General features: G+C 56.0%; 1 protein-coding gene and 1 pseudogene across 1 annotated transcript in view; both read right to left on the reverse strand.

Moving 5' to 3' along the window:
* Positions 1 to 119, reverse strand: LOC112478830 (annotated as a pseudogene).
* Positions 120 to 4,271: 4,152 nt separating this feature from the next.
* The window catches only part of CLEC2L (C-type lectin domain family 2 member L), an 18,850-nt gene continuing 6,532 nt past the window's right edge, over positions 4,272 to 16,589 (reverse strand). Inside the window, exons 2-6 of the mRNA XM_015588291.2 lie at positions 16,532 to 16,587; positions 8,990 to 9,064; positions 7,670 to 7,836; positions 6,738 to 6,838; positions 4,272 to 5,007 (exon numbers count right to left, since the gene is read on the reverse strand). Coding sequence (XP_015443777.1) covers positions 4,896 to 5,007; positions 6,738 to 6,838; positions 7,670 to 7,836; positions 8,990 to 9,064; positions 16,532 to 16,587 — 511 coding nt within the window. The 3' untranslated portion in view covers positions 4,272 to 4,895. The remainder of the gene's footprint in view (positions 5,008 to 6,737; positions 6,839 to 7,669; positions 7,837 to 8,989; positions 9,065 to 16,531; positions 16,588 to 16,589) is intronic.

Consider the following 16,589-nt stretch of genomic DNA (forward strand, 5'->3'; position numbering starts at 1 on the left):
TGCCTACAGCACCTGGTCCTCCTAGGTGGTCTCCCATCCAAGTACTAACCAGGCCCGACCCTGCTTAGCTTCCGAGATCAGTCAGGATCAGGCTTGTTCAGGGTGGCATGGCCGTAGACAAGAGAAGATACATTTTGATTAAGCACTTACTATGGGCCAGGCTAAGTAAGCAATTCAAGTAGGAAATGTTTTAGCACAGCACCCTAATTGTTAATCATTACCGTTACTCCAATTTTGTCTTAGACGTGTATTTATTTGTTCAAATGGATCCTGTGCTCTAGAGTCCCCAACCTTTTTGGCACCAGGGACCAGTGCTCCTGTGAGAACCTAATGCCTGAGGATGTGAGGTGGAGCTGAGGCGGTGATGCTGGCGCTGGGGAGCAGCTGCAAATAGGGATGAAGCTTTGCTTTCCTGCCGCTCACCTCCTGCTGTGCAGCCCGGTTCCTAACAGGACTGGGAGCGCTCTGCAGCCCAGGAGCTGGGGACCCCTGCTACAGGACCCTAATAGATGTCACAAGGCGGGTGAGCATTTTGCTTATCTTTTTGTGGGCAACCAAACTGGAAGTGTGGATTTCCCGGATCAGAGACAGCCTGGTATAGAGAGAGCACTTGAACTAGGAGTCAAGGTTGGTTTAGCTCAACACACATTTATTGAGCACCTTCTGTACGTACCAGGTGCTAGAGAAACAAAAAAGTGTGAGCATGAATCCCTGCCCTTAGGAGCTTACACTTCCGTGTGGATGGCGAACAAGTAAACAAATAAACAAAGCATGACACGTGCAATAACAAGAGTATAAACAGGAAATAGGAGAGTTACAAGACTCGAGTTCTAGCTCTGCCACTAGCTGTGTGACCTTGGACATGTTACTTAACCCCTCTGAGCTCCATGGATAGTGAGAATGGGGTCGATCATCTCTAAATCCTGAAATTCTAACGTGTACAGTTCTCAAAACCAGGCGAGGTAGGCATGGCAGGCGTGATTTCTCCTTCATAGCGGTGAAGCCTAGGGCCAGAGAGGTTTCACACAGCGGCCTGAGCTACACAACCGGGTGCTGGGAGAGCGAGCCCCCGACTACACTCGGGCAGGTCTCAGGGCCAGGCCTAGTGCGTGTGCGCTCCGGAGCTGGGATCAGATGGGCACGGCCAGGCTTACGGGATGTCCCCAGCTGGACTCCACACTTTCAGTTTGGAGCTGGCGCCAGACCGAGAAGAGGAAAGAGGCGGTTACCGCCTCCACGTCCCCCACTCCTGCTGGGGACACGCAGCAGACAGTGGGCCTTTCTGGGAACCCGGAGTCCTCTCTCATGGAGCAGCGCAGCGACATGAGCACGACGCCTGGGGGTCGCGCAGGCTTCGGCGGCCAGCCCCAGGCGCTGATGGACGACTCCCTCCCTGAGCCTGGGTCCCCCTCACAGCCATCTCCTCACTGGCTGGGCTCTGCGTATGATGCAAAGAACATTTCGGAGGCCAAGATCGCTCTCCCTCCTCGCCCCTGTACTTCCCGACCACCCCCACTGAGCCCGCCCAGTGTGTATGCGCACGCTCAGGGGATGTTGCAAAGCTCATTTAATTGAAGCAACACAAAGTACAGAGTTCCTCTCTGCTGTGCCTCTAAAACTATGCCGTGCCCACCAAAGCCAGAAAGACAGAGCTCTGACGATGGTGCCCACTGCTTTCTCCCACCATGGCAAACACACGTTCAGTGACCCCGGGGGCGATCTTATTGTCATAGACCGCAGCTTCTGAGCACGTGCTATGTGTGCCACAAAGAGACCAGCAACATTCAGTCCTTGCTCTCCAGGGGTTTATAATTAGATAACGGGAGCGGTCAGGTGACGCAGAGAGATGGTGAGGTGACAGACGGACACGTGAGAGGCTCAGTCGTAAGTGCCGAGGTGCTGGGGGCTGGGGGAAGGGAGAGGCCATCGAGGGCTGCTGCTGTCCGGGAAGGCATCCCAGGGAGGCTGGAGCTGGGTCCTGAAGGGAGAGAACAGAAGTCATTCTCTGTATTACCCACTCGCTATGGGTAATTCCTAGGAAAACCATATGAAGAAGATAAAAGTGTGCCGAAAAGCATCGCCTGTGGGCACGCGGACGTCCTGCCCAGAGAGGCCCTTTCTGCATCAGGGCACAGACACCCTCCCTCCTGGAGCTGGCCTCAGAGCTGGACCACACAAATGGTTCCCAAGGGCCCTGCGGGGATGGGTCTGGGTTCGAATTCTGCCTCCGCCACCTCCTAGCTGTGTAATACGGAGTAAGTCTCTTAACCTCTCTGAGCCAGTTTCCTCTTCTGTAGGGACGAGCGGATGATGCAGGCCTTGCAGGGTTGTGGGAGATTAAGCAACCGCTAGTTAACCCACTAGCACGGCACCGAACGCTACCACCCTAGTGAGTCCGGAAAAAGCCCTCCCGTCACCCTCCATCTTCACAAAGGACGACTGAGGGTGGCTCGGTGTGCGTGCTCCAGCCTTCCGCAGGCACCCGCAGGCTCCAGGGGCTGCTCCGAGGGCGGGACTGGCGCTCGAGCTCCATCCAACGCGCCCAGCGGCCCGGGCTCTGAGCGGAGCTTACCCAGTGCTGCCCTCCTGTGGCCGCCGAGGGCACAGCCCCCGGCTCCGCCGCCCGGCAAACCCAGCCCGGGCCCCGCGGTCAGGCGGGGTCGCTTGGCTGGCCTATAACCAACCAAGGGTTTTCTACATTTTTGAAGCCCTGTGTGCCAGCGTTTTGTTTTGTTTCTGTCTTGTGTTTCCTTCCTCGGTAAGAACCAGATTGGAAAGCTCTCGAAACATCGGCGACCCGGAGCGGGGTTCCTCTAGCTGTACTACACTGGTTAGAATTGTCCTGTGGTCCCAGGACAAACCCAAGGTGAGGGGAGCTCACTTGCCACTGTGCCTTGAAAACTTCAGGCAGCAGGCTTTGGAGAGTTAAATGAGAAATGAGGTCCAAATGGCACAAGGTCCTTAGGTCCTTGTTTCCTTCCCCGCTCACCTATTTGTTGGGTCCTTCTGAGCCCTCAGTGCAAGACTGAGAGCACAGCTCAGTTGCTCCCCTGGCCTTGTCCCCTTGTCCCCTGTGGAGCATCACCTGCCTCCTGGCACTTCTGCTAGAATTAGATGAGGTGCCCTGTGTACATACAGCAAGGTGCTAAGGCTCTTGAGCCAGGCTATCTCTGGGCTGGGGGTTGGGGGGAAAACTGTGAGACCAGTGGCCTGTGTGTAACGGAGAGCCGTAGCTGACCGCCTCCTCCACACTGCCCTGCAGGCGCTGGGTGGGCGATGGGCTTCCGGCCGCCTCCGGGCCCACCACTACCATGCCGAATTCCCTTAACTCTTTCTTGCACACAGAGGTCCCCCACCAGCTTCCAGATAAAGACAAAATACAAAACCACAAAGTGCCCACATTTCACTAGCCATCTGGAAAGCACGCAAAAAGGTCGACAAAACCAACTTGAGGGTTTTGTCCAAAAAGTCACAAAGAAAGAACTGAGCAGAGCAGAGCTGGGCCTGGTTTCCCTCTGAGCTGTTTTCTGAAAATGGGCCAGGACCCAAATTCCCACGGGCGCCTCACACAGCCGGAGACACCAAGAAGAGGCCGGGGAGGCCTGGGCCCCACTGCAGCTTGCTCTAGGGCTCCAGGCGCGTGTGTGTCAAGGTGGAGGCACGGGGCGCCTCTGCAGGCCCGGGGAACTGCCAGCCCCCACTTCGTCCCCCGGGCAGACCAGGGCAGGCAGGGAGAGGTTGTGGGACCTGCACAAACCCTTGTGGGGCCAACATGAGCGTCCTCTCTTCCCCGTGGCCAATCCTCTCACTCACTTCACCCCATCCTCCCCCACGGCAGAATAAACCATGCCTGGACTGTGTTCCAGAATGTTCCGCTGCTTTCCAAACTGTTTCCTCGGTCCCTGCGAGCTCCTTGGGGGATAAAGCTGTTGATCCCCACGCCTGGCGTGGTGTCTGGCACGTGGTAGGTGTGAATAAACGTCTGTCATGTCGAGCGGAATAGTAATGAAGGAGCCAGATGGAGCACACCCTCCAGACGTCTAAGAATAACTCGGGGGCCTAGCAAAGTTAAACGGTGCCCCGAGGCCACAAAATGTGTTTTTGTCGCTGGCTCCTACACATTGCCACCTGCCAAGCTAGACCATGTGAATCTTGGTGGTGCCCCTCCCCCTCCAGACGGGCACCCGGAGCCACGCCCCTGTCCCACTGCCCGAGCCACGACCGGGAACAAAAGGCAGCGACATCCCTGGATGCCAGTCGTCTCTTTATTCCGTCAGTGACCAACACGACAGCACCACAGGCGCAGCGGGGCCTCCCTGAGGATCCCGGGGACGGCAAGGAGGGTGGACGTGGGGAGCCAGGTGACAGGAAGCTGCCCCTCCCGGCCACCCCAGCAACCAGGAGAGGAAAGACCTGAGGGGCGTGAGGGGGGCTGTGTGGGGGGCAGTACCGCAGTCTGTGTCAGTTCCAGGCCCCAGGAGGAAGGAATGGTCCAGAGCAGGCCAGGGAGGGACACACCAGGTGGCTAAGGGTGGACTCTGAGCTTAAGAGGGGGCTGTTTGCTTCTCTCTGTGTGTACACGTGTGTGTGCGTGTGTGCGCACATGTATGCGTATGTGATTGCATGTGTGTATGCATGTGTGTGCACAGGCGTGTGCGTGCATGTGTGTGCATGCACACCCACTTTGCGGGAACAGGTACCTATACTATAGAGCGTGTGGGATTTAAGTGCTAAGCCACAGGACCCGCCTGGGGCCAAGGAGGCCAGGAACCTGGGCCCGTGGGCCCTGCAGAGGGCCCCGGAGTGAAGGCCCCCTCTTCACCACATCGCCTTGGAGCGGAGTCTGGGCGGGCAGGTCTGGCCTGGCCGGAGGGCCGCCTCGGGCCTGACCCACCTCACGTGTAGGCCATCTTGCTGCACACCCAGGGCCGAGTCATCAGACACTCCGTGGACACCAGCCTGGTGGGCTCCACGAAGACGCACTCCCCCAGGCCCGCGATGGGGAATCTGGCCGGGAGAGAAGAGACCAGCGCTCACCCCCGGGCACACACAGCCCCCCGCGGGGTCTGCCCCTCTCCCTGGAGTCACCCTCCAGGACCTTCAGCCCCGAGACCTTCCTAGCGGGGCCTTCCGTTGTCCCTCACTCTTAGTCACCTCCAGACACCCCGCAGACACTGCTGGGCACGCCCTGCACCCCCCCCACCTGCCTCCACATCCTTCCAGGGCACTCACCACTTCATGAGCCGAGCACCCACCAGGACCACCCTCTGCCCACCCCCGCCCCGCAGCACCCTGCCTGCACCACAGCCTCCCACGGGCCTGTGTCTGTCTGTCCCCATCGGTCCCCCACGCGGCCGGACAGTGGGCTCACACGGTGTCCGTCTAGCATGAGAGGAGCTCAGCAGGGATGAGCGGAAATGGATGATGGACAGGTTAGGGGTGGACCCGAATAACGCCGCGGGTAACGTGTAACGCCAGGGGCTGTGCTGCCCCGGAAACCCACCGACAGACGGGTGGGGGTGGGGGAGGGGGTTCTTCCTGCCTAAGATCGCCCCTCTCATATCTCAAGGTTTCTTCTGCGCCTCAGGTGTTCACTCTGACCTGAGCCCCTGCCACGGCTGGAGCTAGGGTCTCACGAGACGGTGTCGGAATGACCCCTAGAGGGAGCGTGGGGGGCAGGACCCTTCGGTGTCAGGGGACTGAGGTCCCAACGCCCTTGGCTGCCAGGTGGCCGCATTGTGGGGACCCCAGCCTTCAGGGCTCTCCCTGGCTCTGGGAGCGGGAAGTTTCTGGAAGGGGGAGGAAGGGCACAGGCATGCGAGACCGGCTCAGCTGCGCTGAGAATGGACGTGGGAGGGGGCTGGAAGGGGAAGGAGACGAGAGGAAGTTAGCCTGGACGGGAGGCCGCCGATGGCCGGCTTCCGGCCACAGTGGGGGTTGGGGGTCTCGAGCGCCTTGGGGACACTCACACGTCATCATCAGGTCAGCAGCTGTGCCCCCACTTGGCTCCTCATGGCCTAGTCCTCCAGCCGGAGGGTCTGGACTGGAGGCCGAGGCTCTGACTCCCTTTCCCCTGCGTTTCCCCCACCTAGACTGCCCGCCCCCCAACCCCATGCACGATCACATCCCCACTGCCACAGCCATACACCCCAGCACCCATGGCAACCACAGCCGTCACCCCACACCACAAACCAGTCCTTGGCATCGCACACCCGCCACCCCCATCGCACACTCGCTCCCAGGTACCACCGACGCCTCCCGAGGCCTGCTCACTGTGAGGACAGCCCCGGTGCCCCAGGCTCAGACCCCCTTCCTTCCGCGGGAACGACGGCTGCCCGTCTCCCGCCCGCCCTCGCAGCCAGGTGTAGTCGTGAGGCCAAGTTCTGGCCAACGCAGAGGGGCAGAGGGCCGTCCCAGGCAGGGACTGGCTTCCCTCTCTCCCGCTGAGGCCGAGGCTGAGCCATGCGGCCATGCGGACAGGCTGCCGCACGGACGGACAGGAGTCACGAGACGGAAAGAGCCTGGGCCCTGGCAGCGGAGAGATCTGATGACTGCATGGAGCGGAGCCACCAGACCAGCTGGACTTCGGGGGCGAGAGGGAGGCATGTGGGGGGGCGTCTGACACACGCCGCTGAGCCCACGGCTTGCAGCTCTAGCTAGCGCACCACCGAGTGGTCCCCTCCCGGAGGCCTTGCCCGGTCTTAGCTCCGCGGCCAGAAGATGAAGCGTCCGCTCACGTGTCCGGGTCGAACGGGTCCCCGTTGACCCAGTGGAATTCGTCCCCCACTCTGCGCAGGCCAATCCAGGGTTCCCTCCGCGTGAACTTGAACATAAATTCCTGTACCAAGGAAAGAGGGGAAGTTCAGTCAGGTGCGACCTACTGACTTCTCACACTCCCCCGGACTAGCTGGCTCCCAAGATACACAGGCGCTGAGAGGAGGGTGCCCCACTGCACCCCGAAAGCGAGGCGTGGGGTTACAGAGCGCCCTGCCCCCGCACCGACTGACCACAGGGCCGTCGCCTGCAATGGCCCCTAAGCGAGCCGGTGCCGGGAGCATGCCCACCGGGCCCGGGAGCCCAGAACAGGGTCTGCGCCTCTGGCTCTCAGCTCCCCCCCTGATTTGCAGGAAGCTGGGCGGTGGCCACTTGCCGAGCTGTCGGGGACGACCCGGGCGCCCTGCACACTCCGGGCCTCCTCTGCAGGAGGAGGCATGACAGCGCGTATCAGAGACGGACGGAAGTGATTTTTAGATTATCTGCTATCTTGGATCTCCATGCCACTCTCACCCTCAAAATCCCAAAGGGCCGGTGGACTCGCTGACTGTATTTCTTTTGCATTTCCGTTGATAAGCCCTTTGGGGTGTGACGTGAGAGCTCGTGGACCTGTAGAAGACGCCGATGCGTTTTTCCACTTCACACGCGCATTTGCAATCCTTACACGCTACACTACGCAGTCGAGCTCAGCAAGCCCCCCTCCCCCCGCCCCCCTAGGGAACGAAATAGCTGGCCGTGACAACAGCAGTGGAAACAAGCGCCACCGTGGACCGCTCAGACCCTGGGGGGGCCACCCGCACACGCCAGGCTGTGCGGTGGCTGGTTGTGCTGGGGGGCGGGGGGCACCGCGGCCTCGCGTGCTGTCCTGAAGGGTCCCGCACCGCCTGGCACTCACCAGCTCCTTCTGGCTCTGAATGACGGCCAGCGCGGCCTCGTGGCTGTGGCAGTGCTGCCGGCCCGTGTTCCAGTCTCTCGGCTCCTCAGAGAAGAAGTAGCACTTCCTTCCGTAGAGCAGCCAGTCCTCCGGGCAGGGGGCTTCGCACTTGATGCAGCCCTTGGAAGCTGGGGGGTGGGGGGCGGGTAGGGAGGCTCAGCTTCGACCTTGGCCCTGGCCCCTGAGCACCCGACCGCGGCCCCGGCCCCGCCTGGCCCCCCGGGGAGCCCTGCGCTGCTCCCCGCAGCTACCTCTCCCCCGACCTGCCTCGGCTTTGGGGCGACTCTCACAGTGCCTGGCCGGTAGGAGGTTGGTGACCAAATGCACAAGGAAGAGGGAACTGGGAGGCTGGCAGCGGTGCCACCACAAGGGGATGCGACAGCAGGTCAGCCCCGTGGCGAAGATCTCCTCTCTCTCCTCTCTCTTGAAGAAACCCCAGAAACTCAGACTTGGAAGGGACCTGGCCCTTCCTCCAGCCAGGGCGGGACCCGTCTGCAGGCTCCAGGGGCCTGCGCTCATCGGCCACACCCTCATCCTCCAATGAGGCAGCCAGTCCCACCACGGAACTGCTGGAAAGTTCTTTTTCAGTTCTGAGTTCTAATGTGCCTTCCTGTGCCTTGGACCTGCTGGTCCTGGATCTGCCTCCGGGCTGACCCAGAGTGAACCTCGTCTGCCTTCTAGTGGCTGCTTGAAGACGGACACCGGCCTCCCCTCCCCCCAGGCTGAAACAGACACTGTCACCCCCACGGTTCCTGGCGGGGTCGCCTGCTCTCCAGGCCCGGCTCCATCCTGCCTGGCTCCATCCTGGCCGCACTACCACGAAGACGCTGCCCCCAGGACAGACTGGAAATGTCAGATGCGGCCCCATCGCAGATGTGGCGATCACGCCACTGCCTCCCGGTGGCTGCGGGCTTCGCAGCCTGCAGACTGCGTCTGTGGGCGTGTGCAAACGCGCGCATCCCTGGCCAGAGGGAATTAAGCCATGCTCTCCAGCTGTTTTCACGTGATCCGTTTCCAAGCCAGGGTCTCCCCAGTGGCCCAAACATGGGTAAATCACCATTTAAGTCCAAATGAAGGATCTTATATCTATTTCTTCCACATTTATCTCATTCACATGGGCTCATCTGAGTTTCTAAAGATATATTTTAATCTTGATTTTTTTTTTTTCACCTGTCATATTAAACATCCCTCTTTGGATCATGTTGCATACAAATTCTATAAACTTTTTTTTTTTTCCATACAAGTGATTGATTAAATGTAGACCAGAACGGCCACGCTCACCTAAGACACTCATCACCACCAGGATGGCGAACAGCAAGACAGCGATGGCCCCAAGCAGGAGGCGGGTGGTAGTGTCTGGGGAGAAGAGAAAGGGTTCAGTTCCTGGCCCCACCACCCACCCGTCTCCACAGCTGGTCCCCCCACCCCCGTCCTTACAGTGAGAAACTCTGGCGGGGGTTGGGGGGGAAGGGGACGAGCCCTCCAGGTGATTCTGAAGCATGCAGAGGTCTGAAGGCGGCCGCCGCGGAGAACAGTGCCGATTCCGTGACACCCTGCTTCAGACGCCGCCCTCCAGGGCTATGCCGGGCTATACACCTGATCTCCTTCTGTGGCCATCAGAGTTGTCCAATCTTTCATCTCCCGCTGTTTCTCTACTTGGTCCCTGGTTTCGGCCACACGGGCTCCTTGAAATAACCCAGCCCATCGCCCCAGCCCTGTAGCTGGGTCTTTATCCCAAACTTCTCCTCCACTGCTGCCTCTCGGAATCCTGCCCCCCCTACACCTTCCACCCTCTTGACAAACCCTCCCTGATCCTCTGGCTTCCCCCTTCTTTATCCTTCTTTATTTTTATGTCATGATTGTTACCATTTAAAATTTTAATTTCACATGTAATGAAAGAACCTTTAGACATAAGGTTCATTTAAAGTTCTTTTTATTGTGATAAGATATACGTAACATGAAAGTTGCTGTTTTAACCATTTTTAAATGTACAATGAGTGGCACTAATAACATTCACGATATTGTATGACCATCCCCACTGTCCCTTTGCAAAACCTTTCCATCACCCCAAATAGAAATTCTGTACCAATTAATCATTCACTCCCATCTTCACCCTCCCTAGTGCCCGGCAACCCCTACTGTCAGAATTTCATTCCTTTTTATGGCCGAATAGTAGTCTATTGTACAAATATATACATTGTATTTATCCCTTCATCTGGCGATCGGCATTTGGATTGTTTCCACCTTTCAGCCATTTGTAAATAATGCTGCTATGAACGTTGGCATTCAAGTATCTGAGTCCTTGTTTTCAGTTCTGTGGGGCATATACTGAGGAGCGGAATTGCTGGTTCGTGTGGTAATTCTGTGTTTAGTCTCCTGAGGCCCCCCACGCTGTTTCCCACAGCGGCTGCACCATTTCACATCCCACCGGCAACGTCCACGCACAAGTGTTCCATCCTCACCACTTCAGCAACGCTTTTTAGTTTGCATTTTTTTTTTTTAAATTATAGCTGTCCTAGTAGTGAGAACTCCCTTTTTTATTTTTATGTCCTTTTTTAAAAACCGGGGTTATGCATAACACAGGCAAAAGCAGGACCTCCACAGACCAGTGTTGGTCTGTACACTGTGACTCATCCAGTATCTAGAAATTTCCACAGCGATTTAACATGCTGTGCCCGACCTGCATGATCATATTTCCAGTGATTCATTTGTACTTCGCAAAAGATGGGGAAGTGCTGGGTCTCAAACTTCTGGGTTTCTTCCCCACCTCCACCCGCTTATCTACTATCTCTTTGCCTTTTTGCTTTATTTCCTGGAAGATTTTTTTTTCCAGCTTTATCTTCCTACCCTTCTGCTGAATTTTTCATCTCTACGATTATTATTTATTTTATTTTATTATTATTTATGCCTACAGCACCTCATCTTCCTAGGTGGTCTCCCATCCAAATACTAAGCAGGCCCGATCCTGCTTAGTTTTGGAGATCAGACATCAGGCTTATTCAGGGCGCCATGGCCGTAGACCGTGGACCGTGGCTCCACTGGGGGCTTATTCAGGGCGCCATGGCCGTAGACCATGGACCGTGGCTCCACTGGGGCGCGAACCCAGGACCTTTTGTGTGTAAAGCAGACGTGCTAACCGCTACACTGTGGAAGGAACCACGTCCACTCTACAATTATTTTTAATCTCCAAGGTGTTTTGGCTTTGTCGCTGTTCTCTGCATAGTTCCCCTTAAAGCATCCTGTTATTTTAGTGATGCATCCTTTCTCTCGTCTGAGGACATTACCAATAGGGGTTTGACGAGTGGGGGGCAGAAAGTTTATTCCTCTCCATATAGTCTCTCTTTCCTCCAACTCGCCTTTCTTTGGTCCCTTAACTTGGTCTCTAACTTCCATGTTAGAGACTTTCCTTGGTTGTCTGGAGATCCTTGGTTACTTGCTCATGATTGAGACAGGAGGACGATGGACTTCAGTGGAGTCTCTGAGAGGGTACAGACTGCCGTCGCTGCGGCCAGGAGAAGCGGCCGGGAGGCCATCCTTGGCATTCGATGTGCGGATGTCACCCAAATTGCTCGTTCTCAAATGTGTGGGTGTCTAGAGACCCCCTCTCAGGAGACTTGCTTACTTGTAGGCTCTCGCCAGGGCTGGGAAGAAGTTGTACGGAATGGAAAGAGGATCTGGGGATCTAAATCCTTCCTAACGTGGTGTTCGCCCAGCCCTCCTGTTTAAAGCTCCATCATCGCTCACTGCCAGGATGACTGGTGTCCCCATCCCTGGGCTTCAGGGATCCTGCGTGTGACTCAGGTGGCTCCTCAGCTAGTGGGGTCAGTTACCACTCATTATTTACTCCCCAGCTCCCAACTTTATTGCTATTGTCCTCTCTCCTGTTCTTGTGGCCTTTGTGGCTTTTTGAAACCCCTTCATTGTTCCATTAGTAGGCTTCGGAAGAGAAAAAAGATAAATGCACACATTCGGTCCGCCATCTTTACTTGCAAGTCCAGCAAACATCTTGGAGATCTTTCTATGAGCAAGGTTGATGCTGGCAAGTGACCAGGAGTCCAGAGGAGGGTGGGTGGCCCTAGGCGCGGTGAGAGCAGAGCCTCACGCCTGTTCCCTGAGGGCTGGGCTCTTTCTGTGTCTGCTCCGCGTTCCTCAGTGGCAGTTTGTCTTAAGGTGGATCCCCCTTGAGCTGCGTGACACTGCCTGTGACAGGGGCACTGTAGGTATCCTGTCTTTCTTTTCTGTACATGCAACTCAGTCCTCTTCTATATAATACTGGCTCTGTAACCCCTTGTGCACAGAGGACGAGAGCATGGTGTCTTAAGCCACCTCGCCTGGGTTCAAATCCCAGCTCTGCCACTTTCTAGATGACTTAGGAACTTGACGAAGTTACCGAGTTTCTATTTTATTGCATTCGCCTCACCTGTAAGATGAAGTACTAGCATCTGCCTCTTCAAATTTTATGAAAAATCGATGTATAGTACTTAGAACAGTGTCTGGCAGTCCCAATGATGGTGGTGATGGTGGTGATGATGATGATGATGATGATGGTGATGATGATGATGATGATGATGGTGATGATGATGATGATGATGATGGTGATGATGATGATGATGATGATGGTGATGATGATGATGATGATGATGGTGATGATGATGATGATGATGATGGTGATGATGATGATGATGATGATGGTGATGATGATGATGATGATGATGGTGATGATGATGATGATGGTGATAACAGTGATGATGATGATGATGGTGGTGATGATGATGATGATGATGGGCCCACCGGCTCCCTTAGGGTCAAGGCTGTGCTCTACTCACCTCTGTATTTCCTATAACAGGCATAAGCCCCGCTTTGCATGCTACAGAGTACCCACTGGCACTAAAACCATGGGGGGAACTTAGCTACACTGAATGACAATGTCCTTAGTCAGCCTTAAACTCAACTGAGTCTGCAGGAGAGGGGGAGACACCTGCTCTCCAGGGAAAGGGGACCTGTGCGTGCAGCCCCAATGCTCTTCATTGTCTCATGGCGATGACCTCTCTGGATGCTGCACTGTGGACAGAGAGGACACTCTAGGGAGCCCAGCTCATTGCTCACTGTCTGCCATCACAGAGGGCGCCTGTGGGGCTGGACAATCCACAACAATATTGTATTGGTTTCCCAGGGTGGATATAGCAAAGTACCCCAAACTAGATGGTGCTGAAAACACCAGGAATTTCTTGTCCTTCAGTTCTGAAGGCCAGAAGCTCATGACCACGGCGTCAGAGGGGCCATCCTCCCTCTGAAATCTGTAGGGGGTCCTTCCCTGCTTCTTCCAACCAGCTGGCAGTTGGCTGGCGATCTGTAGCGCTTGGCTTACAGCTGCACCACTCGGCCTCTGTCTTCTTCATCACATGGTCTTCTCCCTGTCTCTGTCTTCATGTGACCATCTTCTCATAAGGACATCGGCCACATTGAGTTAGGAGCCCACCCTACTCCAGTGTGCCCCCAACTTAACTAATGACATCTGCAATGACCATATTTCCAAATAAGGCCACATTCTGAGGGGCTGGGGGATAGGGCTTCAACATCTCTCTTTGGGGAGACACAATTCAAGCCATGACAGATGTCTTAACTCAACAATCCTTCCTTCTAAGCAATGGCCCTTATTAGGATGCAGCTTACTTATGTTTATAACTGTATATGATTTAGCCTAATGTGAGAAGAAACAACTGAAATAAGTTGGCTCCCCAGCCCAGACAAATCTGCCAGCACCCCCACACCCACAGCTGGCGTCTGCAAGCCATCAGGGCCACAGCCTGGTGAGCCTAATCTTGACTGTTTAAAACTATCCAATGGAGAGTTTGGTAATTTTTAAATTTTTAAGAGGCTTTGCTAAATGCATGTGTGTGGTTTTGACCAGGAAGTTGTGGGCTTATGTCTAATCAAGAAACTTTCAACATTAAAAATTCACAATTGGTGAGCAATGAGAAAAATCTATAGCCTGAGATATGCAGAATCACTCTGCTCTCCACTCCATGCTCCCAGGCTACTTTTCCCCACTCCCACCTCCCATGCCAGAAATATCCCCATCTCAAATCACCACCAGTCTTTCCTGAACCCAGGCAGGAGCTCTGGGTCACCTTTTTCAGCCTCTCCTCCGAGGCTGAGGGTGGAAGGAAAGGTTAATATTCACAGATGTTAACAGAGAAGACTTGACCAAGGAGAACTTCTGGCTGGCTTTCTATTTATAAAGCTAATTGTTCATCTAAGGAAAGTCTTAAAGATCTAGGCTTTATTCCCAATCTTATGATTTAAGAAGCTCTCCATTTCACTTAATCTGTGAGGAGGAAAAATTGTCTGCGCTGGAGGGGGCGGGCTCGTCTGAGGAGCATGAGAAACACCTGCATCCAAAGCACAGTTTGAACCTCTCCGGTTAGCGTCACCAAGCCTGAAGTCCTTGATCAGTGCGGGACAGTCAGAGCTTTCCCGTCAGAGGGGCCTGTGGCAAACTCGACAGGGGGTTTCATGTGTTAGCGACCAACATGTGTCCTTGGACAAGACACCTGGCCTCTCTGGGTCTCGGTTTCCTCCTCTACAAACTAGATGTAACACTCGCCGACCCTCTGAACGCCCTGAAAGGGTAGGGGTGAGGATTAAGTGAGACAGGTGTTATGAACGCCTCCAGCACGGGGTCCGGCACAAAGTAGGCGCTTGATACATGTTCTGCTCGTGGAATAAAGGAGTATGAGTCCCCTGAGTGTTCAGCTCGATCAGATCAAGAAGTGTCATGCTTCTCTCAAGACAGGAGCTTGGCTAAGCGGTGCCCCCAGACGTCGCCGGTCCCTCGCCCATCACAGGTGTTCTCGGTGTCTGTGGACTGGGCTCACTCATTACATGGGCTCCAGTTTGGGGTGGACAGTGGACTCGAAGTAAGCAGATCAGCAGTCAAAGGGTTTCAACTGAGGACCCCCATCTGGCCTGCAGGAGGCCACATCTAGGTCACAGGGGAGAGGAGTCACCTGCACAGAGCCCACACCACAGCACCTTTGTGTGTGGCCCTGAAAGGTAGAAATTATCATCTAGCTTGGCAGAAGAGGAAACTGAGGCTGAAACAAGTTCGAAAACCTGCCAGGCCATGGCCGTGGAAAGGTCGGGCTTGGGTTTACCTGACTCCAGACTCTGTTCTTTGCATCTTCGCAGGCTGCCTCGGCCCCGCCCTGCGATTTGTTTGAAGGCGGGGATGTTCCCAGGGCCTAGGGCTGTGCCTGGACAGTGTAGGCCGTCCACAAATGCCCGTGGAAGGAAAGGAAGAGTGGACGGACGTGGAGGGCAGCACAGAGGCTGGCACCGGGCGCGCACGGCAGCACCCTGGAAAGCACCCACCCCGGCCCACAAGCTCCGCTCCAGTGTCAGGAGATGCGGGCACCCAGCAAACACCCAGGAGAGACCCCTCAGGGGACTGGCAGAAAGAGGGTTTGTCCACCTTTATTCAACTCAACTCTTCTCGGCCTGAAGCTCCTGCACCATCTCTTCTGCTCCAAGATCCAACGTCTTTGCCTCCTTTGACCCAAATCACCGCCCAGGCGTCCGACTTCCCCTCGAGTCTGCACAGCCCCTCGTCAGGCAGCGTACATCGCCTGGCCCACCGAAACACCTCTCCCTCCTCGGAAAGGCACCAGTCCTGGCGGGTGCTGGTTATGTCCCTCCCTGACTACTACCGCTTTTCCTCACTGGCCTGGCCTTGGTCTGAGCCCTCTGGGCCACCACCACTTTTCCAAGGGCAAACCCAGTGGCTCCTTCTATGCTTCGAATCTCTCGACAAATCCTTCAATGTCCAAACACTCTGGCAAGGCCTGGGTGGCCATTCACCCTCTGGGCCCTCCAGACTCATTGCTTCTCCCTCCTACCCCCTCCTGGTATTCTGGAGTTCAGTTGCCCACAAGGGACAGGCGGGCTATGGCCACTTGGCCCCAGAACATGTCACTCCGTGAGCCTGATTCATCTTTCCTTCTCTCTACACCTCCTAAGAGGTCACCTACTCCAGGAAGCCTTCATTTTCTGATGCTCCCTCCCTAAGGGTTGGGTGATCCAGACTCTGGGCCACCCTAGGGAACGCTGCCCAGGTCCTCAGCCTTCGGACTAGGGATGTCGGGAGTACCCAGAAGCCTCCAGGGGACAGGCTCTCCCCTGCCAACTCCAGCACGTCCACACCACACACCACCAGTGGCCAATACAAGTTTCCTAAAGAACTCTTAAACTTGAAATCTGTTTTCCACTTTGCTTACGATCCCCTTGGACCTCTGACGGTACCAGGTAGGAGAGGACCCGTGACCTTGCAAGAAGGAGCCTCGGGCATACCCTCCATCTATCTCCCCTCCCCTCCTTACTAGGCCCCATCGCCACCAGGCGCCCCGCCCACCCCCCTTCTCACGGAGCACCAGCATCATCTCTGGGGTCTACAGTTTTCGTCACTTTGCTCAAAGCATCTCCACTGCTACAGAGTCGAGCCACCCCCTCGACATGCCAAATAAGTGAGTGCCAGACAGTAACTGTCCTCCTTCACTCATGAGGAAGCTGAGACTCAGGGCAGACAGCCGGCTCCCAAGGTCAAGGAGTGAGTTAGCTGCAGATACAGGGTCAAGGCTGTCACTATAGGTGGTCCCCAGTCGCATCCCTCTCCCCCCAATGTGGCATCTAATTGCCCTGAAATCATTCCTCGGGGTTCCAGAGTCGCGCTCCCCGCCCTGCCCCTTCCTCCGGGAGACGCGCCAAGGTGACTCTGACCGCCGTCCCGGTCCCCGGGCCGGGGATGGAGGGCCGCTGCGCGCTTACCCTCCAAGGCCGCCTTCCAGCTGGTGCTGCCCTCGTAGCCCGAGCCGGACCGCCGCAG

Source organism: Pteropus alecto, unplaced genomic scaffold (assembly GCF_000325575.1).
Source record: "Pteropus alecto unplaced genomic scaffold, ASM32557v1 scaffold22, whole genome shotgun sequence".
Classification (NCBI taxonomy): domain Eukaryota; kingdom Metazoa; phylum Chordata; class Mammalia; order Chiroptera; family Pteropodidae; genus Pteropus; species Pteropus alecto.